At 42.9% G+C, this 27694-nt stretch overlaps 1 protein-coding gene across 1 annotated transcript in view; it reads right to left on the bottom strand.

The window, feature by feature from the left end:
* Window positions 1-2825: 2825 nt before the first annotated feature.
* The window catches only part of EIF3H (eukaryotic translation initiation factor 3 subunit H), a 217611-nt gene continuing 192742 nt past the window's right edge, over window positions 2826-27694 (bottom strand). The window contains exons 6-8 of the mRNA XM_033934865.1: window positions 20883-21003; window positions 10572-10704; window positions 2826-3097 (exon numbers count right to left, since the gene is read on the bottom strand). Of these exons, the coding sequence (XP_033790756.1) occupies window positions 3000-3097; window positions 10572-10704; window positions 20883-21003 (352 nt within the window). The 3' untranslated portion in view covers window positions 2826-2999. The remainder of the gene's footprint in view (window positions 3098-10571; window positions 10705-20882; window positions 21004-27694) is intronic.

Raw genomic sequence — 27694 nt, 5'->3', positions numbered from 1 at the left:
TGGTGTTTTTCTGCAATGTCGAGTACTGGTTTGACGTATATGTTAAACAGCACCCTGAGGCACTTCGTAGTCGAGAGGTTTTGGCTCCGATAAAGAGGATTCCAATAATACTTTCTGAGACCTTTCGTGTAAGAAGGAGGAGAACCATGTCAGTGTGACATCATGGATTCCAATGGAGTGTAGTCTGGATAGGAGGCGTGAATGATCGATGGTATCATCTACAATATCTAGAAGCACCGTTTCTGTGCTGTTTCCTGATTGGAAGTTGGAGAGGGTGGTGTTTGTTTCCATGAACTCATAGCTGTGCGAGTACAATCTTATCTAGTTTGTTTGAGATGAATGGAAGATTTAAGACTGGCCTATAGCTGCTTGGATTGTCTGGGTCCATGGTGTTTTTTTAGGACTGGTCTTACTATAGCAGATTTCCAGCTCTGTGGTATTATGCCAGATTGTAGGGACTCATTAATTAGAGGTAAGATGGAGTTCAGGAAGGATTCGCTGGAAGCTAGAAGTGTGGTGGATGGGCAAGGGTCCAGGATTGATGTTGTGGGGTGTAGGGAGACTATTGTGATTTTTAGGTCGTCAATGAAAACTGGTATGAAGCTGTCTAGAGAGTCTTTCTTGTGTAGGTTGTTATTTTGTATAGTATTTGGGATGCTTGGCAGAGCTTTGGCTTCTAAGTCTAAGGATTCTCGTATCTTTGATATCTTGTCATGGAAGAAATTTGCGAGAGATTCACTGTCTAAGTTTGATTGTTGGGTGTGGTGTGGTCCTTGGGAGGAGGTAAAAGGTTTTTTTGACAGTGAGAAGATGGCCTTTGATCTGTTGGGGATTTTGGATATTAGGTTTGTGAAATATGCCTTTTGTTTTGAGTGTTACTAGTTTATAATCTTTCAAGAGGCTTATCAAAAATAAAGAAACTTGAAACATCCCCCCATGGTTAACCAACAGTTTTAGACATATCAGTAATTTTGAGTTGTTAGAAGTCAGTGCTAGATTTTGTGTATGCCTGTGATGTTAGGGCATCGGTCAGAGTGCTAGTTAAAATATTAATGACCTCGTTTTAGTACCTTGTTTCCCTGAAAATAAGACCTACCCCCAAAATAAGCCCTAACATGATTTTCGGGTTAGGTCCTAATATAAGCCCTACCCCAAAAATAAGCCCTAGTTAAGATCCCTCCCTCCCATCCCATCATGCACTGGAACATCCCCAACCCTCCATGTTATACCTATCCTTCCCTCCCATCCCTTTGTGTACTGGAACCCCACTGACCCTCCCACCATGTTATACCTATCCCTCCCTCCCATCCCTTTGTGCACCGGACACCATCGACCGCCTTACATACCTCTGAAGGCTCAAAACCAGTGGCAGTGCTCTAAACAGGCTGCTTCACGGCCTTCCTCCTGCTGTATCACTGATGATATCATCAGTGATGTTGGTGGTGTTACGGTGCACAAAGGGATGGGAGGGAGGGATAGGTATAACACGGTGGGAGGGTCGGTGGTGTTTCGGTGCACAAAGGGATAGGAGGGATAGGTATAAAATGGCAAGTGTCAAGGGTAGATACCATGTTTCCTCGAAAATAAAACATTCTCTGAAAATAAACCCTAGTGTGTTTTTTGGAGCACAAATTAATATTAGATCTTGTCTTATTTTGGGGAAACACGGTACTAATGAGCTCGTTTGCATAGCAGAGTCAAAGGCTTCAACGAATGCATGGAAAAGTCCGCAGTGAGCCATTGCACGCATCATTCAGTAAATTACTTCGACACTACAACCAGTACAAACTGGTTTAGCGATGATCATTAAACGCACAGTGGGAGAAAGGCTACCAAAAAGCTAGCTCTGCTGCTGATGCTATTTCCTTAATGAATTCTCGGAATTGCTTTGTTTTATTCCATCCCAGCAAGAAATATTTGCACTGGAACATAATGTCACGGCTACATTCTTTACAGAAAAGAGTGATTAGGCTTACTGATATGTGGTATTCAAGATAAAGATGTTCTCTCTCTCTCTATATATACCCAATCCCAAATTAAAATCCTCCAAAATCCGTACCAGGCAGCCTACATATAACTTGACTCTATATTTTGTCCTGTAGCTGAAAAGCACCATTTAAGTGCGAGTATCTAAGTAGTTTAAATAAAAGAATAGGCAAACAATAATCACAACTAAGTAAAAGGATCATGGGTTTGATATACCAACTTTCTGTGGGTCACACGTGTAATATGCAGGTACTTTCTCTGTGCCAAGTGGGCTCACAAACTAATCTTTCTGCTTGGGTATTGGAGGGTTAAGTGACTTGCCCATAGTCACAAGCAGCTGTAGTAACACTCAAACCCTGTATGCCAGGTTCTAAGTCCCCCGCACTAACCATTAGGCGCCTCCTCCTAATAGGCTGAAATATCTGGACAAACGCACACACTTAAGGACACCAATTTCTTATAGTTTCTTTACCATATATTTGGCTTGCTAAATATACAGTAGCTCTTAAAATTCAGATGTAAAACAGTGGTATGTAGAAAAATAACAGTAGAAACCAGATATTTTATCTGGCTTTTGTGAACCTTTCTCCCCCTCCCCCCCAGTGAATTTAATCACAGAGCGTGCATCACTGTCCATATGTTAAAATAATTATGTTCAAATTCAGTCTAACTTATTTTTTATTATGCCCCTCTTTTAGCGCCGGCAGCGGCTGCAACTACTCATATGAGTTACCGGCGCTAAAACCTGTGCTATGCGTTTGTAAAAGAGTTTGTATGTTTTTTATATGTTCAGACAACACTGAAAACTAAAACACTATTGTTAATAAAGACGGGCATGATACAGGACAAATGATAAAATCCTTTATTTGTTTCTTTTCAGACACAATAATTATTGTAAAAAAAAAAAAAAAAGGTCAAACTACTATTTGAATGCTTTATTTTTATTCATGGCAAAATTATTTTATACACTGGCTCAAGTATTTGAACTTTTAATTCAAAGCCTATGCAAGTCTTCAGATGTTTTGACCTTGGAGAGCTTCTGCCATGAAGAGCTTGCCCAAGTTCTGTGAGGTGAACTCTTTGATATTCTGGCTGTAAGTATTAATTTGACCTGTCAACGAGAAATCAAATTCAGTTGTAAATTATATGGCCTAGGATATAACTTTTAAAGTCAAAGCAATCATCAGTTATTAATAGCACTATATCTGTAAGGCACAATTGCAATAAAATATATGGCTTGTAATTTCAAGAGTTACAGTCAAAAGTTCTTCAAAAAAGTATTACTTATTTTATATTATTATTTATATGTACATGAGATAAACATTTAGCCTGATGTAACGTATTCAGAACGTGTAGTACCTTTTAGTATATATATCATTATCATATTGAATGTCTTCGGTACTTTATATTTAAAGTCATTCAACTGTGGTAGTCACGCTGAACTTTCCAGATATTAATCAAACATTTAAAAACCTTCATTATTTTAACTCTAATGTTTTGAGCTTAAAGTCACAATGGTCCCTGTTTTTGCCAAGTCAAGAGAGTTAGCTGGAATAGTGGTTTCTATCAAGAATCATTCAAAACTCCAGATATTTCCTGGTGCCACCAAGCTCGACACAGTTTCTTCAGCTTAAACCTTGAATTTTGGCTTTGGAGAATGTTTTAAAAAAATAATAATAAATTTCCCTCTAAATGTTTGATTGTTTTTTCAGATACCAACATCTTCTTTGAACCCGACTAGATGGAAAAATTTTTATTAGACAGGGAAGCCACGTAGTTTGATCAGGTGATGTTAGAAAGATCAGGTAGGATTTTTCTTTTTTGGTTATTATTCATATGTATTTTCTTTAATCCTCTTTTCCCCTCTTGAGATGTAGGCTGTTTCTCGAGTATTTTCATTGTATTTGTTAGCATTCCAAAACCCCCAAACCAAAACCAAAAAAACCAAACCAAAAAATTCCATTCGGCTTTCAGGATAGTCCCAAGAAAAATGCACAGAATATGTTTGCATCTAAAAATTCATTGTGGCTGTTCTGCAAACTAGACTAATTGGTTGCACTTTGAAGACCTTGAGATCCACTTAATTAGAACAGTCTAAAAAAAATTGCTAAAAAGTCTTATATTCTTTGTTACTTTTTTATACATGGGGGTCTTTGTAGGAGGCTAAAATTGATCCAAAACACTGCCGTCAGCCTCATATTCGGCCTAAACAAATGGGACCACATCACTCCTTTCTACCATCAACTGCATTGGCTGCCTTTCGAATCCAGATTCTTATTCAAATTCGCCTGCTTCTGCTACAAAACAGCTCTCGGCCTTTTACCTAACTACCTCAATCAGCATTTCACTTTGAATCCCAACAAGAAATCCCGCAGAACTCAGCTGTTCGTCTTCCCGTCCCTAAAATTATGTCATCTCAAAAGATTCATTGACAAAACCTTTGCTTACCAGGCGGCTAAACTGAACCCCTGGCTAGCACAAATGGTACTCGAGGCCCTCTCCTACCTTAGCTTCAGAAAATTACTCAAAACGCACCTTTTCCGAGAATAGGCCCTTTAACCCCTTTCCACCTGCAACTACCCCCTCTCCCTCGGCTCCCTTCGCTCCCCCCCTCCCCCTACATGATCTCTCTCCTATATTTCCTTTACCTTCCTTCCCTTCCTTTATTGCTGCTTGTACTTTTGATAAAACTCTGTTTATCGCTCCCACGCTCCCTTTCTTTACTGCTGTAACTCTGTTAAAATATTGTAAATCCGTGTATCAGCACGGATCTTAATTAATGGATGTGAACCGCCTAGAACTTTTTGGGTGTGGCGGTATACAAGAATAAAATTATTAAAAAAAAAAAATAATAATTATTACTAAAGTGCACTAATGGATTTAGCAGTGCTAAATGCCATGCAGCTCACTGTACTGTATATCTAGGGCTGCATAGCATTTAACGCACACCAATTTTTTGGCGTGCACCTCAGTAAAAGGATCCCACGCTGCCTCCTAGGAACAGGAATAAGTAGGCTGGGTTTCAGCTGGAACCAAAGTTGAAACATCATACTCCCCACCCCCCAAATCCAACAGAGAACAGATCCCTGCAGGCCACTGCTGTTGCCTCCGAGCATCAGTAGACCCTTCCCATGCCTTCCTGAACAAGCTCCTGGTGGTCAAGGCCTGTTCAGGGGCAGGAAAAAAGTCCCTTACTCTGTCCATTGCCAACACCACTGCCACTTTAAAATGTCTGCCGAGACAGCTATAGGAAATTCCAGAAGTCATATTAATATTGGTACCAGAATAAGCAAGAGCAATTGGAGACAGCAATTGGAGCAAGAGCGAATGGAGACTGCTTTGCTTATGCTAGTGACAATCTCAATATGGCTGCCGGGACCTCTGGCGGTAGTCTTGAGAGGCTGTCATGGGAAGTCTCGGTAGCCATTTCAAAGCAGCAGCAGGCAGGGATGAACCCCACTCTTTCCTGTTTGTTAAGGTAGGCCTAGAGAGGACCTACTGATGCTCAGGGGCAGTGAGTGGGAGGGAGGAAGGGGAAGAGTTTCAGTTTCAACTGAAAATGCCCCGACCAAAACCCTAATCTGGATTTCAGGTTGGTTTCAGTGCTGAATCTGAAACTCAGTCAGCCTCTCGTTCAGTGTATCACAAATTGTGTGCCGTGGCAGATTACAGGTGTACCACGAGACACCCGAAGAGAGGCACCGGTTGAATGCTTACAGGATGTGCCTCTCAAGACGAGAAGCATGTTCTACAGGCAGTCAGACTCCTCTTTGCATCTCTCCCTCTCCAGTACCCCTCCCAATGGCGGTACAGGCCCAAGGTCATGGCTGGAGGACATCCATGCATGCGTGTGATGTCATCGCATCGACATCCGCGCACTTCTGGATGCCCTCCATTTGCGACTCCGCGTTTAGTGTGCAGTGGCTTCAAAAAGTCTGCGGCACAGCACTAGTTCTAAGACTTAAACACATTTGTACACAATGAATCCTTTAAATGAACAGAAGTTGACACACTCTTTATACTGTAAAAAGAAACATAACTTTTTTTTTTTTAATTTAATTACTCACTATTTGTGATTTTAGCAGATTGAAAACAATAAAAGCGAATATGGCAGGCGCAATTTAGGACACCCTTGAAGACGATTCATTATGACTCTTACTTTTTAAAACAGTGTATCGCAAACTATGAGCCAACACACTAGCGAGGAGGAGAGTCGTCCACGCCGGCTGACTGCTTATAAGACGTGCCTTTCACCACAAGAGGGACGTCCTGTAGGAAGTCAACCAGCGCAGATCACTCTCCTCCTGGCCAGCATCTCTTCTCCTCTCCCTGCACCTCCTGGATCCCTCCACCGAAATGTGTCGCAGCCAAATGGGCCTCCGCGCATTTCTGGGCACCCACAGTAGGGATTTAGCGTTTGCTAATCTTTTGAACTGCTCTGCTAGTTCCTTCCCCGACCCTGATGAAATTGTGAAACGCGTCTGTGGGGATTGAGGCAGACCCGTTCCAAAAAAGCTAAGTACTCTTTTCATATGCGTACTGACAGCTAAGCTAGTTTACCTAGAAATGAGCATGGGCACTCATTAGAAATATAAATGACAGCACTCATTCATTCACTTTTATATATATAGAAAAACAAAAAAGGCACACTTTAAAAGGTTCCTATGAGGACGGCTACCACACTATCACACAGTGTGGCATTCTGAGGAACATGGTGTGTCCAGAGTAGAATCACAATAGTGGGAACGATTACCATTTTGATTTTCTTCTGCTTTATTTTTGTGCATGTTTATTGAGTTAGATTTAATTAGTCATCTTTCTACAAATGTGAACTCAAGGCAATTTACAAGCAGGTACTTTGCCCAAGGGAACATAAAATCTTTGTTACATGGAAAGACTGAAGTCAAGCTCTAGAGGTCCAACTAAAATCTGATAGAGCTGTCTGTAAATTAGTCATATCTTCAGAACAGAACTCAGACCACTGTAAATGACCCGTTGAAAATGTTAACTTGACACAAGATTAGAACCAGATTCTCTAAGTTCCAACATCACAGTTTAAAAAAAAACCCCCACCATGATGGGAGCAATTTATGTTTTACTGGCAATTCTCAGCACAATAGCATGCTATTTATGTGAAGAATCACCGGTAGAGGGGAGAGGAACTGCGCCTGGCGCTTGCTCAGAAGAGCAATTGCTAGGCGCAGCTCCTCCCTCCTGCTGCTGCTCTCCCTGCTGACTCAGCTGACTGGGGCTCCCCCTGCCGTAATCGGCTCAGCTGTCAGGGAGAACCCCCGATTCCTCTCTTCCATCCGCTCTCGAGGATAGCACCCACCCAACCAGGCTGAGCCCCCCTACTGTTAAATTAAAATCAGCAGGAGGGATGCTCACTCCCTCTTGCAGGCATGCCAGCCACCCCCCCAATGCTGCCACCTTTCACCCCCCGTACTGAAAATTGGCAAGAGGGATGCTCCTGCTGAAAGATTTTCCCACCCTGGTGGTCTAGTGCAGCCCCCCACGCCCCCCCATACCTTGTTAAGAAGGTCAGCAGGAGGGATGCTCAGTTCATCCTGCCAGCAGGCCCACCTCTTCAAAATGGTGGGCCTTCCCCTTCCTGGTGCATACTGGGATGCACTGGGAGGGGTCTAAGGTCCTAATTGGCCCAGGCACTTAAGACCCATCCCCCTAGTGGCCCTGGGATGGCATGCTGTCGCTGAAAAGGAGGAGCAGCCAAGCTGGAAGGAGGATGGTTGAGGTAACTGGGATCCCTGGCTGACCAAAAAGTCTTCTCTCCAACATCAGCTCTGACAGAGGGAAGCCCTTGTGTTGGCTTCAGCGGAGGGAGGCATGCCCAGTTGGATGGCCTTGAAGAGAACAAGTAAGGGAGAGGGAATAGCATGGGACAAAGAGAGAAGGGGGTATGGGGAGGAAAGAGCGCGTTGGGACATGGGAGTGGTATGAATTTGGACCAAAGGTTGGAAGGCAGGCAGGGTTTGGCGATCCTTGCTCTGTATTATTTGTGTTTATAAAATGACACTTGTACAGAATATTGTTTCGTTTTATACTTTAATAAAATAAGTTCAATATCAAATAATAACTATTTGAGGCTTGTGTGGATGGGATCAGACAGTTTGAGAGGACGGTGCGGGGACCGAGTTTGCAGAGACAGGGCGAAGACGGGGACCAATTTTATGCCCATGTCATTATCTAGTGTAGTGGTTAGAGCAACAGCCTCAGCACCCTGAGGTTGTGTGTTCAAATCCCATGCTGCTCCTTGTGACTCTGGGGAAGTCATTTAATCCCCTATTGCCCCACTGGGACAGATAGGGAAAAATGCTTGAGTACCTTTGAATATGGTTGTGTAACTACAAAAAGGTGGTATACAAGTCCCTATCCCTTATCCCCCTTTCCCCCCTAATTTAGCTGCTTGAACTTTACCCAAACAAAAAAAAATAAATACAAGATCTACACCTACACACCTACCTAATTAAGACCCTCGTTTACTAAGCTGCAGTAGAAGTTTCTACTGTGGCCCAGGGCGCTAAATGCTCATAGGAATGTGTGGGGAGGGGGTGTAAAAAAAAGCTATACACTTTGGTTACTGCACAATATTCCAAAAGTACAAACAAAAGACGAAATCACTTAAAAAAATGCTACTAAGTCACTTTCTAGTTGTTCCCAGGTAATCCATGGATTTCTAAAAAGGCAAGCATGTTATCAAAATAGCTATAAATTACATCTCACACTTCTAATCTTACTGGTTTGAGTTGGAAAATGTCACCAATTACATTATCCATACAAACATTCCATGAGGAGCTATTTTTAGCACTGCTGTAAAAGCAATTATCAGAGATTCAAATGATTTACATAGAAGCTGCAAATGTAACATCTTGGCACAAATTTAGCTGGAATAGGGAAAGCATTACTGCATAAACTTGAATATAAATCAAGGTAACCTTTTTCCCTCCAAAAAAGGAGGAAAAAAGGTTGACTCTAATATAAACTTGGGGGTTTATATTCAAGTGCCCTGCTTTGCACCCACCCTCTTTTCCTCTCTCCTTCTTTCCTTCCCTTCCTACCCATCCCCCGATACCCACTACAGACATGCCTGAAGCCCTGGTGGTCCAGCAGTGAGCCAGGCAGGAGCGATTCTTTCTGTGCCCTGTCCCAACTGACTCTAAACCACCCCGCCTCCCTGTAGACCATACCTTAAAAGCCCTGGTGGTCTAGTGGTGCAGGAGCAATCTTCCTACGCTCCTGCCCCGTGAGAGCCGCAATCAAAAATGCCTGCTGCGAATTCCCACTGCAATCTTACAAAACCATGGGAACTCGTGAGACTGCAGCAGGAACTCGTGGCAGGCATTTTTTTATTGCGGCTCTCACAGGGCAGGAGAATAGGAAGACTACTCCTGCTCCACTTCACTGCTAGACCGCCAGGGCTTTAAAGGTATGGTCTACATGGGTCAGGGAAGCAGGAGGGAGGCATGGTGTTTTAGAGTCGGCCGGAACAGGATCACTCCTGTCCCAGCTCACCACTGGACCAAAGGAGGCCTACTACAGGTCCAAGCGGGAATAGCAGGACACAGACCAGAAAACTCAACTATAAACCAAAACCCCCATTTTTGGACCTAAAAATCTCAGTTTATATTCAAGTATATACGGTAAATACTTGCTGCATTTACTTCCTTAACAATAAACACCTTAGACAATATTATTCAATTACAGTATACATTGTGGGAATGTCTCACCAATCTGTATTTTCAGGGGAAAAAAAAAGGTTCATAAGCACTATGGGAAAAGTCACTAGCAGTCAATCTTTTCTTAACATTGTAAAAAGTAAAAGATTCCCTGTGCTGAACAACCAGGTACCTTTGTTATACACTTCCCCCTCAATATTCGTGGGGGTTAGGGGCAGAGCCGGCCCGTGAATATTGAAAAAAATGTGAATAAATTTTAAGACTGATTTTGACCCACCCCTGCCTCCCGGATTTCTCCACGCCTTACCTGGTGGTCTAGCAGTGAAGCGGGGCAGGAGCGATCGTCCTACGCTCCTGCCCCGTGCAGAACCATCAACAAAAATGACTGCTGTGAGTTCCCACTGTAGTCTTGTGAGACCACGGGAACTCAAAGCAGTCATTTTTGTAGACAGCTCTGCTTAGGATGATTGCTCCTGCCCCGCTTCGCCTCTAGACCACCAGATAAAATGTGGAGGCAGGGGTGGTTCCGAGTTTAGAATTTCACGAATAACCTAAATTGTGATTCCTAAACTCGTGAGTCGGGAGGAAGAAGTGTAGTATCATTTAAACATGAATTACTGGAACTTATATTAGAGAAGAAAAATGTCGGCTGCAATTTTAATCATATTTAAATTGTTTACTAATGTACAATGCTATCAGTACATTCATGGTGGTTTTTAATTTTCATTTTTGGAACAATTTTTAAAAAATATTTCTTTGGTTCCTCCGCTCTGTACCAACTTGCATGCATTAGCCTCAATGCCAAGGCTGCAGCTGTATTTAATTTCTTGTTCTCAGAGCCACAAAAACGGATGCAGCACATGAAGAGAAAAGCACAGCATGAAAGATTACCTGCAATAAGCAGCGAGTCCATCCTGGGAGGGGGTTGAGGTGGTTTAAAGAGTTTGGTCATGTCTTCTTCAGGCAGGGGGGGCTCCCCCCGACTCTGGCGCTGTATATTCTCTTGCTGGCGTCTCTGTTGGTACTAAACACAAACAAAAATATTTAAGCCATAAACCTCAGGGAAAAAAAGTAAAAAAAACATCAGGATATTTTTCATTGGAAATACTGCTACTAAATGCTAAATTCTTACACAGACTTTACCCTTTACTGGATAAAAGGGGAAACAAATTGCGTTGGATACAGAAATAGCATTTATGAAGGAATTATGGGTAAACCAAAGGTCAATACAGGTAAAAGGACAAGAAGGTTATTGACAGATGGAGGCAACTTCCAGCCTGTATGGTCACTTGGGTTTATAGGATATCCCTAACAAATATGTACTTGACCACCAATACACAAAGACCAATGGGATTTATCAATTATCTTCAATAGCTCTGGTTAATTTTACAATAATTCAATACAAAAAGAGCTATACCCTTAAACCATTATATATTCTAAATATTTACCATTTATTAAATCATTAAATAAAACATTTTTTATTGCACCATATATTTTAAAATTCAATTAAACAACATCTTTAGGTGCCTACAAAAAAATTCTTAAAAAATTGAGGGTGATTCAGAATACTGCTGTTCGCCTTATCTTTGGTTGAAAAAAATGGGAGCATATTACTCCTTTTTATCAGAGACTTCATTGGTTACCGATAGAATCTAGAATTTTGTTTAAATTCTCTTGTATTTGTTATAAATCAGTTTTTGGTATGTCACCTGGGTATCTTGTTCCTCACTTTTCTTTGAATCACTCTAACAAGAACACCCGCGGAGTGCACCTGTTTACATATCCCCCTATAAAATCTTGTCGTTACAAGTTCTTTGAGAGAACTCTCATTTCAGGCTGCTAAATTAAATATTTGGCTTGGAAAAATTTTGTTAGAGGCTTCTTCCTATTTTGATTTCAGAAAATTGTTAAAGACACAACTATTCGATAGGTTGGTATCTTAATGCATCTTGTTTTAACTTAAGTTATTTTTTTATTTTTACCTAATGTATTTTATCTGTTTGTACTTTTATTTGCATTGTATGTTTTAGCTCTACTTTTTGTGAACCGCCTTGAACTTTCCCGGTATGGTGGTATACAAGAATAAATTATTATTATTATTATCTTTTATACCATTCATTCACACAATAATAATACTCTTGAAGCCCTCCCAATCTACCCTATTTATCCCACAACTTAAAAGTCCATTCACTATATGAAATGCTGCAAGTCTTAAGAGCTTGTCATCACTGTGCCAACTTTCACTTTTCTTGTCTTTTCTTTCCGTTTTTAGCTCTTCACCATATTATATCCAACTTGATCAAACTGAACAGTTAAGCACAACACAGTTCTGCGTTTTGCCTTTCAGGGGCTTTAGATTACTGACAGCTTCATTTCTTCACAACCTCTGATTATTCAGAGTACTTTGTATCTTGACCACACACAAGTATGAGAGCTCCAAGCCAGAACCTTTCCACAGCTCAAACAAAGAAATTTATCATATTTGTCTGACAAGACCTACCTCTAGTGAATTCATGTTGCCTCCAATCATGTAATCCACAAACTTATCATTCTGTTTTAAAAGTGTTTCCATTAATTTGCTTACCACAGAAGTCAGACTTACCGGCCTGTAATTCCCTACTTTTTCCTTATTTCCACTTTTGTGGAGAGGGAGCATATCCGCCCTTCTCCAGTCCTTCGGTACCACTCCCGACTCTAGAGGCTCACTGAAAAGGTCAGTCAGTGGAGAACCAGAACTTCCATAAGTTCCTTCAGCACCCTCGGATGTACATCATCCGGCCCCATCGCTTTGTCTACCTTTATTGGAGACTACACTTCTCCCTCCATATTCATGGGGGATGCAGGCGGGCCATAGGCACAAATATGGAAAAACTGCAAATAACTTTTGTATATGTTTTTCGTGGTTTTGGGCAGGCAGGCAAGCAGCGATTTCAGGGCAGCCAACCAGCGATTTCATGCATGCTGGGAAGAAGCCTTTCTCTCTAGGGATGCTGGGAAGCAGCATTTTTCTCAGTGCATATTGGGAAACATGGAAGCAGTGAATTTATGGGAGAAAGCATGGAAGCAGCGATTTTCAGAGTTACAATACAGTAAAGGTTAAGTGATAAACTTTTTTTACTATAAAGGAAAAATCTTTAGTGATGATGTTTTTTGGGGGATGGAGTCAGCTGCCGAAAAATCGCAAATAAGCAAAACCGCAGGTATGGAAACCGCGAATACTGTGACAAACCTACTGCATTCCCAAGGTTTGCCACAGGGAAATGTAGGAAAGTATACAAACCCCCGGTGCAGAAGGGCTGACCAGGTCAGTGCCCAAGACAGTAAGTTAGCTGACTACCCTGTGAGTAAGGATGAAGAAATGGAAATAGAACAGGAAAGCTTAGACTTACCTGAAGCAGTCCCAAAGCCATGCAGGAAAAATCTGCCTTGCTATTATCCAGGGCCTGTAAGGCAGAAAGCTCACAAGCAGTTTCCCCTCAGAGAAACGGCACAGGCTGAGGAAGGAATTCCCTTCCCCCATCCAAAGCCAAGGGGGAGTGGTTCTTTCCCTCAGCTTAAAGCCAGGCTCATCAGAGAGCAAGGAGAAGGGGGAGGAGAATGAGGCTTGGCAAAACAGCAGGACGAGAGCAGAGGCAAGAAGTGCAGGATGGGGCTGAGCTTGCCTCAGACCCTGCAGGGCAGTTCATCAGCACGGACTGGGAGATGACTGAGGAGCAGACTGGTAATTTGGCTACAGAATTCCTTCCCCCAGAGCTGATGGTGGTGGAAGACAGTAGTGCTGTGGAGGAGACCTGGCCAGAGGAAATGGAGAGCTGAACACACTGGGAAAAGGTCTGTGAAAAGGTTTTTCTTTCTGGCTGTGTTTTTCTGTTTTCTCATTGAGCTAATAACTGTGGGCGTTATCAAGGAGCATAATCCTGTACTACAGTTTTCACATGCTAGTTTGCTGGACTTTGTGAAAGGCACAGTAATCTCCTCTTCAGGAAATGTGCACAGTTAAACCAAATGCTAGGCTGTAATTTTAGCCAGGTTAAACCTGGTTACAGGACTCCGTGCAAGAGCCCAGCCGTAAATTGATTGCCATAGCAACTAGGTAATTAACTTAGCCTGCATGCCTCTTAGGAAAAGGAGATTAATCCTCTCAGCGTAAAGCCTGCTCCGTTTCTGTGTGGAAAGTCCAGACTAGCTGGACAGAGTGAGTACACTATAGGAAAAGCACAGAATGTCTCTTAGGCATGAATATGAATGTCTCCTCTGTAGCTCTACAGTGAAAAGTTATTTTTGCCAACTGTTTCACCTCTAAGCCTTATGAAGAGCTAAATGACTGTATATGATTTGCCAAGCAAGCTCAGAGCTGATTCCTGAGTGATAGTGAATGAAATAAACTTTTTCTTTTTGGTTTTGTATTATATTCATGCTACCAGGGAAACCTGGAGAGGCACAGTGATTCTATGGCCGGTGGCCGAATAAAAGCTTATGTTTTTGCACCAAGGCCATTCTGACAAATGTGTTTTCTTCAAAGCCCTTGGGAGTAAGCTTAGCTAGGCATTTGCCTAGTGGCGGCCAACTTGAAAGGACACCCTAATTCTAAAGGGACCACGCCAGTAGCAAACATCGTGTCACTATCCGACGGCTCAGGGTGTCCACAGAGAGCACGGATGTGACAATATGGAGGGAGAAATGTATTAACAATTTTTCAAATCATATACCCGTATGCAAGTATTTATAAGTTTCTCTAGTCACTTTGATTCGATCCATCAAAATCAAGGCTTTTCTGAATACTGACAATATTCTATTGGTTTTTCCAGCTTCTCCACTTATGATTAATCTTCAACCATTACAAAATTGCCTTACTTCTCTTGCTTCCTGACTTGTGTCCAACAAATTGATACAAAATCCAGACAAGAAAATAACCTGCTAAGCCACCAAGTACTCTTGTCACAAACTGAGGTTAATCCAGTTCTTTTTGATTTTCCCATTATCCTTCTTTCACATTTTCATTACTTGGGGGTATGCATAGGCTCAACTTTTGTTTCAGAAGCAAATTTCTGAAGTGAGCAAATCTGGATTTGCTTCTCTTTGCACTCTCAGTTATATTCGTGATTTTCTCATCATACAATTATACAAACTTTTCTAATATCTTTAGAAGTACTGTAATATAGTGTATTCTCTCAACTTAAACATCTACAACCTCTACAAAATTGTATTGCCAGGCTTTCTGCGGGGTCAACAAGTTTTTTTTTCCATATTTCCCCATTATTTATTTGACTGCATTGGCTTCCTATCAAATTCTGGATACTATTTGAGTGAAGTGGTGTGTTGGCCATTTTAGTCCACATTCTAAGGTAGTATAAAGAAATAAAACAAAAAACAAAGGAAATAAGGTTTATATTTCTATATTTATTACAACTTAATATACCACCCTTCGCAGAGCGGTTTACAATTTTAAACACACACACAAAAGAAATTCCATTAACAAGAAAAAAGATAAAATTCTAAAACAAATTGAACAAATATACCATCCCCTTAAAAATTAGAATCTAAAAACCCACTGAACAAATACACCATCCCCTTAAAAATTTAAGTCTAAAGACCCACAAGGCTTCGGTCTAGAATCCTTCCCTAAATTCTAATCTAGAAGATCTTATAACATTAAGGGCCTACGTGGCAACAGCCCTGAAGCCCTTTAAATCTCTGGGCTTCGGGGCTGTTACGGCGCTGCAGCCGCTAGCACGGCTTTGTAAAACAGGCCCCAAGTATTTTCAAAAGACCTCTAAATTTAGTGTAAGAAAGTTCAGCATGTATTTCCATAGGAAAAGAGTTCCATAAATATGGTATAGAAGAAAAAAAAAAAGCAGATTTCCGTGTTGAAGTTAATCTCACTATGTGAAGTGATGGTAAAGACAACTGCTGAGTGCTAGAAGATTGTAGGTTTTTAATTGGTTTATATGGTACCAAAATCTTTGATAAATAATCAGGTGTGCCTAAATGTAAAGCTTTAAAAGTCAAAGTCAATGTTTTGTGCATCAATCAAAATTTTATAGGCAACCAATAATGCTCCTTCAAGAGTGTAGTCACATGGTCGAATCTACGAACATTGCTTTGAACCCTAATGGTTGTATTTTGTACTGTTTGTAGTTTTGAGGTGACTTTCAGAAGATCAGAATGAATTATATTATAGTAGTCTATGTTTCTATGTCTAGTTTAGAAATGACTATAAAGTGTGAATTAATCTATACAAGGACGAATGGCTCAGATCTGACAAAGCCATGCAAAACAAGATCTGGTCACAGAAGATAATTGTTTACTAAATGATAAGGATACGAGATACGATATCTTTTTTATTGGACTAATTCAATGCATTTTATGTCGAGCTTTCAAAGGTAACCCTTCTTCCTAAGATCAGAAATAAGCAAATGTTGATAATTATCAGTATATATGAGGAAAACGTGAAAGCATTTTAGGGATAGGAAGAGGGGTGGGTGGGTAATTCATCTTCTTGGAGTAGATCTCTTATAATTTTTCTTAGTTTTTCCAGCTCTGGATTGTATGTCACTATCAAGAGGATCCTGTCTGTGGTTTTCTTGTCCTTGTAGTGTAGTGAGTTTTCTCTGGGTTTTCTAAGGGATGATGCAATATTCTTGGAGACTATGTTAGGGTTGTATCCTTTTTCTATGAAGGATTCCATCAGGGTCTTTAGATGTTTATCTCTGTCTTTGAGGACGGAGCAGATGCGGTGGTATCGTGTGGCTTGTGTATGATGCATTTTTTATATGTGAACGACGAAAGCTGGAAGAGTGGAGGTAGCTGCATCTGTGGGTTTCTTGTATTATAGATATTTGTATGTAACCATTGTGGTGTCTAGAAAATTGACTTTTTCTGGGGAATAGACAGAATTTTCTGGGGAATAGACAGTTCAAACCCCACGCTGCTCCTTGTGACCCTGGGCAAGTCACTTAATCCTCCATAGCCCAGGTACGTTAGATAGATTGTGAGCCCACCAGGACAGATAGGGAAAATGCTTGAGTACCTGATTGTAAAAACCGCTTAGATAACCTTGATAGGCGGTATATAAAAAAATCCTAATAATAATAATAATAATAATTGTTTGAGAGTCTGCTCTCCCTCAGTCCAAATCATAAAAATGTCATCAATATACCGGTGGTATTTCAAGGGTTTTATCTGAAATGTATTTAGAAATGTCTCTTCTAGTTCTGCCACAAAGAGGTTTGCATTCTGTGGTGCTATCCTCGTGCCTATGATTTGCAGATAGATATCATTATTAAAGTGGAAATAGTTGTGCGTTAGAATGAATTTGATTAATGCTGTAATAGTTTCTGGCGAACATTGGTGGTCCAGGGTTGATGATTTTAGGAATTTTTCACAAGCACCAATGCCATCTGCATGGGGGATGCTGCTGTATAGCGATTCTACATCCATTCTGACTAGAAGTGTGCCGGGTGGTAACTGCTCGATATTGTTTAATTTGTTCAGGAAGTCTGTGGTGCTAGACAGACTAGCTTATCACAGTATCAGCACACCTAGAAGTTATAACCCCACTGCTACAGTATCACAGACCTGGCGTAAATGTGGGTACCTAAATGCGGCAGGATCACATGTAACTTATATATATATATATTTTTTTAAAATTATAGGTGCAACTGGGAGCCCTACCCGTGTTTTGTCTCTGTGTACATCCCCCTTTCAAATCAGCGCTATGGAAGTGGGTATTTCCAGACTAGTGCTTACTCATATTAGAGAATGACACGGGGAAAAAATCTGTCCCCGTCACTGCACCGTCCCCGGCCCACCATCCTCTGCACCGCCCTGTCACCGCCACTGCCATCCCATTCACCGCCCCGTCACCGTCCCCGTCCCCGTCTAGCACCCATTTTCTTCCCTCCGCTCCCCCATAGTCTGGCATCTGTCTTCTTCCCTTCCAGCGTCTTCTCCCCACTCTGCCTTCCGCATTTCCTTTCAGGGTCTGTTCCTCTCTACCCTCTTTCAATGTCTGTTCTATTCCTTTCCACCACCACCCTTCCCTCCCTCCTTTACCATCTGTTCCTTTCTACCACCCTTCTTTCATATCTTCTATCAGTCCCCCCACCATCACTAGCAGTCTCTCTTCTCCCTTACCATGAGCAAATAGAACTTCTGAAAATTGTATTGCTGAGGCATTATTTCTAGTACGCCTTTTTTTCCAGATGGATAATGACATCAATTTTATAATTCTTACTGTCTGCTCTGATTTCATTCACAATTTGGTTTGTGTTTTGTACCTGAGGATTCCATGAGGCATTTAACCTTTTCCTGTCTCTTCTGTGATTTCAAGTTGATTCCTTCAATAATGGAGTCTCAAGGCAGTAGCAGTTTTCTATTTTGGGCTCTTTTGACATTGTTTAAGGGATTTCTTGTACATTTAGTGCTGGTCTTCTTTGATGAGGTCACTTCAGAATCTATTTCCAAGGAAGAGAAACTTTTTCCCTTTCACCCCCTCCTTCCTTGTGTGAGCCGGAACACGCGGTCCCCGCAAGCAAGTAATTTTATATCATTTTCATTCTATTCATTCATAGAAATTAAAGTCTAGATAATGCCAGTCACATAACAAAACATGATTTTACAAAAATAATTCCCTGCACAGTCAAGCCTGCAAGGATTACTAGATGTCTTTCAGCAGCTCCCCTCCCTCCCTCCCCCTTACCTTTGTGGCCAAGTCAAAATGATCTACCAACAATAAAATTTTAAAAACACAAAGCACGCTGTACGCAGAGAAAATGTTAATTATCATTTATATTCCGCGGGTTTTCAAAGAGGTCAAGGCAGATGACTTTATGCAATGTCACCTCAGTAACAACTATACAAAAATAGACAAATATTCCCCCTCCCTTTTTACTAAACTGCAATAGCGGTTTTTAGCGCAGGGAGCTGCACTGAATGCCCCACGCTGCTCTCGACGCTCATAGGCTCCCTGCGCTAAAAACCGCTATTGCGTTTTAGTAAAAGGGGGCCATAGTGCAAAATATAGACAGCAGATATAAATTCTCAAAACGGACACATTTTGATCACTAAGTTGAAAATAAAATCATTTTTCCTACCTTTTTGTCTGGTGATTTCATGAGTCTCTGGTCCTTCTTCTGATCCTTCTTCTTTCTTCTCCTGCCCCCCCCCCCTCTTTCTTTCTCTCTCCCCCTGGCTCCTCTTTCTTTCTGCCTTTCTTTCTCTCCCTCTTGACCCCCTCTTTATTTCTGCCTTTCTTTCTCTCTCCCCTTGGTCCCCCTCTTTCTTTCTGCCTTTCTTTCTCTCTCCCCCTGACCCCTCTTTATTTCTGCCTTTCTTTCTCTCTCCCCCTGCCCCCCTCTTTATTTTTTCCTTTCTTTCTCTCTCCCCCTAGCCCCCACAAAGCCATCGTGCCAATTTCTCTACTTCCACGATTCTTTCCCTACCCTCACCCCCAAGCCAGCAGCCGATTTCACCCTGCTCCTTCCTCGATGTCCTGATGTCCTGAACTTCATCGGGCAGCAGCAGCATTCACAATTCACTGATGTTGCCCGCTTCAGGCCTTCCTCTCTGTCGGGTCCTGTCTTCATGAAAACAGGAAGTAGGCAGGACCCGGCAGAGAACAAGGCCTGAAGCCGGCAACAGCAGCGAATTGTAAACGCTGCTGATGCCCGAAGAAGGTAATGGAGCACCGAGGCAGACCGCTTCTCCCCCCTCCCAGCCGAATCCCCGCTGACCCTCCTATCTCCCCCCCCCCGTGAACCTTTCCGACCCTCCCAGCGAGAGCAGCAAACCTCCTTCGCGGCTTTCTCCTCCCTCTGCCGCGTCACTGATGACGTCATCAGTGATGCGGCAGAGGGAGGAGAAAGTCGACGCTACTGGAGGGAGGTTTGCTGCTTTCGCTGGGAGGGTCGGAAAGGTTCACTTGGGGGGGGGGAGATAGGAGGGTCAGCGGGGGTTCGGCTGGGAGGGGGGAGAAGCGGTCTGCCTCGGTGCTCCAAGGCCTGACGCCATTACCTTTTTCGCCCCTCCCGCCCCCCCCCCCCCTTGGTATGCTACTGCTCTCCAGCTCTCCTTAGTTTGCCGGTTTTCTTTTTTGGCGACCGGCACGCGCGGCAGCTCAAAGTTCAATCTTCTGCTCTGCTGCAACTTCCTGTTTCCGGTTGGGTCAGAGCAGAAGATTGAATACTGAGCAGCCGCGCGTGCGCGGCTCTTTTGAAAGCGTTCCGGACGCCGAAAAAGAAAGCCGGCAAACTAAGGTGAGGTGGAGAGAGGAAGCTGGTTAAACGATCGAGCCGGCGTGCGGGTGGGCGGATGGGGGTGCGGGGACTGCACGATCCTTTATGCCTCACTGCGGTGACAAGACCATTCACCGCTCCACGGGGCGGTGATGGCCTTGTCCCCGTCCCCGCAGAGGCTGCTAATTTTCATTCCCCGTTTTTGGCGGGTTACCCGCGGCTAAACGCAGTAGCCGCGGGTAAACCGCCACCGTGTCATTCTCTAACTCATATAACTAGCATTCTAGACCAGTGTTTCTCAAGTCAGTCCTGGAGAACCCCCTTGCCAGTCAGATTTTCAGGATATCCACAATGAATATCCATGAAAAAAATCTGCATATAATGCAATCAAGTTTATGCATATTCATTGTGGATATCCTGAAAACCTGACTGGCAACGGGATATTCCAGGACCGACTTGAGAAACAACGTTCTAGACCAGTGGCTCCCAACCGTGTCCTGGAGGACCGCCTGCCAGTCAGGTTTTCAGGATAGCTCTAATGAATATGCATAGAGATGATTTGCATGCCTGTCTCCTCCATTATATGCAAATCTCTCTCATGCATATTCATCAGGGCTATCCCCAAAACCCGACTGTCTGGCAGTCCTCCTGGACAGGGTTGGGAACCACTGTGCAGACATTTATGCAAGGGATGTGTAAATGCAGGTTCCTTGGTTATAGTAAAAACTCAAGGATTACCTATAAAAACATTACAAATTAAAACAAAGCAATTCTATATTTAATGCAGTTGATGGATGGTTCCCACTGGAAGTGGATACATTCAACACCTACCCACGGGAATGTGCTCACCTACAATGCTTGTAGAGAATCAGGAAATTTGAACTCAGTAATATTTTTAGGAAATATTCAATGTGATCACTATAAAATTATTGAAAAAAAATTTACTCCTAGCTCCTCTTTCACCAACCTGGTGTTTCTGCTGTAGCTGCTTGCTCGAGTTCCTCATATAGGTATTGTATTTAATTATGTCTTGGCTCATTTCGTCCACCCGATCCATCAGCAGCTGCAGGCTTTTCTCCAGATGATTACTAGACACAGAACATGAGATTCAGAAACAGAATGATGTATAAAACCTGGAGCTTTTAAAGAGATGAGATTTCCTTTTACTACATTTCATTTTTACAGTTGAATGAAATACATTTCTACAAAACCCCCTCTGTTCACTAAGGGCTCCTTTTACTAAGTCGCGTTAGGGCGCATTGAGCTGGCGTTAGTTCTAGCCACGTAGCGCGTGCTAAAATGTTGCGTGCGCTAAAACCGCTAACGCAGCTTAGTAAAAGGAGCCCTAAATCAGTTAAATAATAAATGAGAAACTAACAGATTAAACTCACTCACTCTTTGGGGCGATGGCTTCAAATATAGAGCATCTGCCCCGACTGTACTACAAAGTCTAACAACTCACCCCAAAGACGGATTTGCTTCTCTTGTTATTGACAAAAAAAGAGTAACAACCTACCCCACACTCTTCATCAATTCTCAATTCTTTATCAACAGTGATAAGTGGATGCTCTGGAAAGGCTAGTTAATGGCCATGGTAAAACACAGAATTTACTGCCTAACCCAGGCTAGAAAATTAGTTTTAGACACAGACACATCTCTTGTAATCTTACTCAGTACACACAAATTCTACTGTGTTAAAACACCTCTATTTTTGTGTTGTGTTCCCCTGCTTTCTCCACTGGGAACATAGGGACCGAGGCAGAAAGCCATGCATCAGAGCTGACCATGCGGCTTCTAAGGCAAGAACAAGTGTGGCATATCATCAAACAGATTCTTCCAATACAATTGGATCTTTCATCTGATATTCTCATTTTTAGAGCACTGGCCATTTAAGACTCTTTAACCAACTGGCAGAAATCCTTACTTAACATTTGGATAGCACTTACTATTCAAATGATTCTAAATTAATAGGAAATCTGCAGATCTATTGAATGTCACGTTCTGGTGGAATACTATCCTCCTGATACACTTACACTTCTCCCTCCGTATTCGCGGTTTCAACATTCGCGGTTTCGATTATTCACTGTTTTTAGCATGCTGGCTCCCCCCCCCAAATTACATCAGCTTGCATAGAGAAATCGCTGATTCCAAGTGTTTACAGAGAAAATCGTTGATTCCCAGAACTTTGTTCACCTGCTTTGCCTCTCCTTCAAGAATAGGCCAGGTCTCCCACCATGTTATTTGCGGTTTCACCATATTCACGATGGTTTTTAATAAAAAAAACAAAAAAACCCAGCAAATAACATATGAAAAAGTTATTCACGGGTTTTCTGTATTTGCGGTTCTGTTAATCCCCTATTACAGCGAATACGGAGGGAGAAGCATATATGAAGTCAAAGCAGCAGAATTCTCCAAAAGACAAAATACAGTTAAGATCTGGGCTCCCATAGTGAACTTTTCTTAATTGCCAATGATATTTCCACTGTACTCTTCCTTGAAATTATAGGCTCCTTTTACTAAGGTGCGCTAGCGGTTTTAGCGCGAGCTAAACCCCACGCTACACAAAAAATACTAACCAAGCTCTATGGAGGCGTTAACGTGTAGCGCGCACAGCAATGTAGCACGTGCTGCTAGCGCACCTTCGTAAAAGGAGCCCTATGTTACACTTTGCTATATTAAGATCTGAAGTCTCTCTACTACCAATATTACAAGGCGTAATACGCCTCTTATACACTCCCCCATCACTACTTAATGAATGAGTAAGGTACTATTTCTCTCCATCCTCTCCAGGATTCCCTTCTGACTCCATTGGCGTTGCAGTGTGTGACTACAGAATTCATATTACTTGAATACCTTATTTGTCCATTTGTATTCTCGCACACTGGAAGCTACCATATATGTTCTGTTCTATTTTACTAAAAATTCAATAAAAATATTTGAAATCAAAAAGATTCTCAGAAAAAAATGACAGCTGCGATATAGTAATCAATAAGCATGCAAATTACCGCCGCATTAGAATTGTGGCTCATTGCAACAGCGGTAGTTGGCTTAAGCACTACTACTGTTACTACTATTAATTATTTCTATAGCGCTACCAGACGTACACAGCACTGTACAAAGTCACAAAGACGACAGTCCCTGCTCGAAAGAGCTTACAATCTAAACAGACAAACAGGTTAGGCATGGATTCCCTTTATTCTATAAAAGCATGCATAAATTGGAGGAACACAGGGAGAGCAACAATTAAAAACACCCAACAGAACAATACATTTTAATATGTTGTGTGCCGATAGCCACTGCACAAGTTAACTTTGGCACAGAAACCTTTGTTGCACCTTTGGGCAGTAACAAGCTCGTTAACTGTTTGCTTCTGCCCATGGTACCCTTTTACATAAGTCTTTCAATGTTCTGCAGATCCCAGAACAACTGGCATAAAATTGATAACTCTCAGTAGCAGTTGGAGAACTACTTTCAAAGTAAAATTTCTAAAAATCTATTCAATCCTACAACTTACCAAGTAGGCAATTTCATATGGCAGAAATGAAGGACTTGGTTCTATTTAGAGAATGACATGAGGTACAAATTTTTCTCCGACCCTGCAGGAACTCATTTTCTCGACCCATCCAGTTCTTTTCCTGCCCCTGTCCCATTCCTGAAAGCTCTGTCCTCATCTGAACAAGCCTCAGACACTTTAAAATCATAAGTGTTCGAGGCTTGTGCAGTTAAGGCAGAGCCTATGGGAATGGAGCAGGGACAGTGACAAAACTGACAAGGGACGGGACAAGGAAATGGAGTGCCTGTGGGGACGGGGAAAAAATTGCCCCCCTATCATTCTCTGTTTCTAATACCTGCTAAGTCTGGCTGTGAGGCAAAAAAAGCTTTCTGTGGCAGTAAGAGTCATTAAAGTACTCTTACTAGCACAGAAAGCTGTGTTCACGATATACAAAAGGTTTCTCCATGTCTGCTACCGGTCGCTGTAGCAGCCACTGAGAACCCTATGCATATGCATCGCTAGGAGCTCATTAGTATTTAAATGAGTCCTCCTAAAGGTGAACAAACTGGTATGCCCCCCTCAGCACTGAATAATCGGAACCAATATTTTCCAGCAGTTGTGCGTGTGTTGTGTGAGCATACAACACAAGCACAACAGCTGAGCCTATTAAAATAAATCAAAAAGTCTTTTGCAGCTGAGCATCCCAGAATGCACTGAGAAGTACATGGCCGCCATTTTGAAGAGGTGAGCCAAGAGGCAGAAGAGAGTAGGCATCCACTCTGCTGATTTCAGCAAAAGGTACGGAAGCTGTCAGGGATTCGGATGACATTCTTTATTTTAATTTTTCAGACGCTATCGGAAGGGGGGAATATTTTTTTGAGGGGTGTCACTCCCTGCTCTCCTGCTGGTTCAGCTGATCATAGCAGAGGAGGCCCCAATCAGCTGAGACAGCCCAGTCCCTCCCCCTTTTACTGGTGCTGCTATTGTGCTGAGCATCACTCAGCAAAAACAAATCTCTTCCACCACAATATTTTTTACAGTGGTATCAAAGCGTTTATGTATCCTGCCTTCTGTCAGTATATAAATGGAAAAAAATGCAGAGTAAGCACAGAGGAACTTATCAAGTATTGAAAAAAAATATTTTAATCCATAGCCTGGGAGTACGCAAGATTTGGCAGAAATTACATTTTAACATGCATACTCAGAGCAGCTATAAAATAAATACTTGGTTCCATTTTGGTCTTCTCACCCAACTATTACTTGCACTTTTTCTCCTGGTCTCACTTGCCACTCTTGTGCCAACTTTGCCTACAGCAGTGTTTCACAGGGCAACAAAAGATGTCTTGCTGATCACAGCGATGGCAAAGTCCTCATGTGGACTTCACTGTCAATGCAATGGACTTTTGGTCTGACCCAGCAATCTAAGTGCAGATCCTTTTTAAAACAGCTGTATTTCTCTCTCTCATATGAAAGTAAATTCTATTAACATATGCTAAACCTGCCTTGCTTTAACATAGCCTGGGTAAAAGGAATTACAATATTTTTCCTTGCAAAGCCCAAGTATTTTTCCTCCCATGCCAGTGGATCCCAGACCTGGTCTAGGAGGTACCCCAGGCAGTCAGGTTTTCAGGATATCCACAATGAATATTTATGCAAGGGATTTGCATACAGTGGAGGGAGTGCATGCAACGCTCTCTCTCATGGATATTCATTAAGGATATCCTGAAAACCTGACTGGTTGGGGTGCCTCCAACCCAGGTTTGGGAATCATTGCTCTATGAATGTGTAAATTACTTTACATATCCATTATTGAAAGTTTGGAATGGTGTCAGATTCATGCGTGTTCAGGATTTATATTCCAGACAGAGCAATTTTAGAAACTGAAACCATGACAAACAAATCACTGCTTATGATAGTACAGCCTGAACAGAGTTTAATATCAGTAACAAACAAAACCAGTTAAAGACAATGGTTTTTTATGCAAGTCTCTCTGGGACTGGGCTTTTTGGCCTAACACACTGCAATAGGGAACCCTTGTTAGAAGTTAAGAGTAATATGATGATTGCTTTTGTTGCCAGGGAAACAAAGAAACGAAAACAAATAACTTATAACAGATGTGAAGTAGCTGATAAGTATGTTCCAATGTGCTGATCCCAGTTTAAGGTACATTTGATATCCATTTCTTCTCCCACCTCTGTGAAAGGCATATCGATTTTTGCAAATCAAAACTGTTTACATAGGTACATATTCATTTATGTAGGCTTGAGTTACCACTTTTCACTTTCTTCAAAAAGTACTTAATTGGTCTTTAAAAATATGTGCATAAAGGGGCAAAAAACACCAGAACATATTAAACAGTAAAAAATATAAACTTTCAAGGGAGATTCACTGCTATAGATGCTCTCCCCAGCCATCTGACCTACGATTCTCAAACTAAATCAGTGGACCCCAACCCTGTCCTGGAGGACCACCAATCAGTCAGGTTTTCAGGATAGCCCTAATGAATATGCATGGGGCAGATTATATGCAAATCTCTCTAATGCATATTCATTAGGGCTATCCTGAAAACCCAACTGGCTGGTGGTCCTTCAGGACAGGGTTGGGGACCACTGAACTAAATCATACAGCCACATTCATCCTCTAATGCAATGGTTCTCAACTCTGTCCTGGAGGACCACCAGCCAGCCGGGTTTTTGAGACAACCCTAATGAATATGCATGAGAGAGATTTGCATATAATGGAGTGTTTTGCAAGACGAGCAAAACATTCGCAAAATCGGCGCCTCGGAAACCGAGCGCGCCTCGATTTGCGAGGCCCCCCCCCCCGCGAACCGGCACCCTCCCCGCCGCCAACGGGCACCCCCCCCACTGCAACCTAAGGTCCCCCAACCCACCCGAACCCTCTTCTTACTTTGGTGTAGTCTCCGCACCGGCACCAGCATGTCCTGTGTGTTGGTGCCGGTGCCCAAAGATCTGCCTCCTGTGCTGAGCCTTGAGCATGTGCGCATGCTCAAGGCCCAGCATAGGAGGCAGATCTTCGGGCACCGGCACCAACGCACAAGACATGCTGGTGCCGGTGCGGAGGCTACACCAAAGTAAGAAGAGGGTTCGGGTGGGTTGGGGGGACCTCAGGTCACGGCAGGGGGGTGCCCGATGGTGGTGAGGGGGATGCCGGATCGCCGGGGGGGGGGGGCTTCGGGGGGAGCAATGCCGGTTCTCGTGGGGGGGGGAGCAGCGCTGCTGGCCTCAGGGGGGGGGAACATATCAAAGCGAGTTTCCATTATTTCCTATGGTGAAACTCGCTTTGATAAATGAGCATTTTGGATTACGAGCATGCTCCTGGAACGGATTATGCTCGTAATCCAAGGTACCACTGTACTATAAAGCACAGTTACTTACCGTAACAGGTGTTATCCAGGGACAGCAGGCAGATATTCTTAATGCATGGGTGACGTCACCGACGGAGCCCCGGTACGGACACTTTTAACTAGAAAGTTCTAGTTGGCCGCACCGCGCACGCGCGAGTGCCTTCCCGCCCGACAGAGGAGTGCGTGGTCCCCAGTTAAGATAAGCCAGCTAAGAAGCCAACCCGGGGAGGAGGGTGGGACGTAAGAATATCTGCCTGCTGTTCCTGGATAACACCTGTTACGGTAAGTAACTGTGCTTTATCCCAGGACAAGCAGGCAGCATATTCTTAACGCATGGGTGACCTCTAAGCTAACAGAGAGGGAGGAGGGATGGTTGGCCATTAGGAAAATAAATTATGTAACACAGATTGGCCGAAGTGTCCATCCCGTCTGGAGAAGGTATCCAGACAGTAGTGAGTAGTGAACGTGTGAACTGAGGACCAAGTGGCAGCCTTGCAGATTTCCTCGATGGGCGTGGAACGGAGGAAAGCCACAGAAGCAGCCATAGCTCTGACCCTGTGAGCCGTGACAGCACCTTCCAGTGAAAGACCGGCCCGAGCATAACAGAACGCAATGCAGGCAGCAAGCCAGTTGGAAAGCGTCCGTTTAGAGACAGGGCGACCTAGACGGTTAGGGTCGAAGGACAAAAAGAGCTGAGGGGACGAGCGGTGAGCCCTGGTACGGTCAAGGTAGTATGCAAGGGCACGTTTACAGTCCAGCGTGTGCAACGCCTGTTCCCCAGGATGAGAATGGGGCTTAGGGAAAAAGACAGGCAACACAATGGATTGGTTGAGGTGGAAGTCCGAGACCATCTTGGGAAGGAATTTAGGATGGGTACGCAGAACCACCTTGTCATGGTGAAAAACAGTGAAAGGTGGGT

The sequence above is a fragment of the Geotrypetes seraphini genome, chromosome 2, assembly GCF_902459505.1.
Source record: "Geotrypetes seraphini chromosome 2, aGeoSer1.1, whole genome shotgun sequence".
In the NCBI taxonomy this organism is placed as follows: Eukaryota; Metazoa; Chordata; class Amphibia; order Gymnophiona; family Dermophiidae; genus Geotrypetes; species Geotrypetes seraphini.
This window is presented reverse-complemented; position numbering and strand designations above follow the sequence as displayed.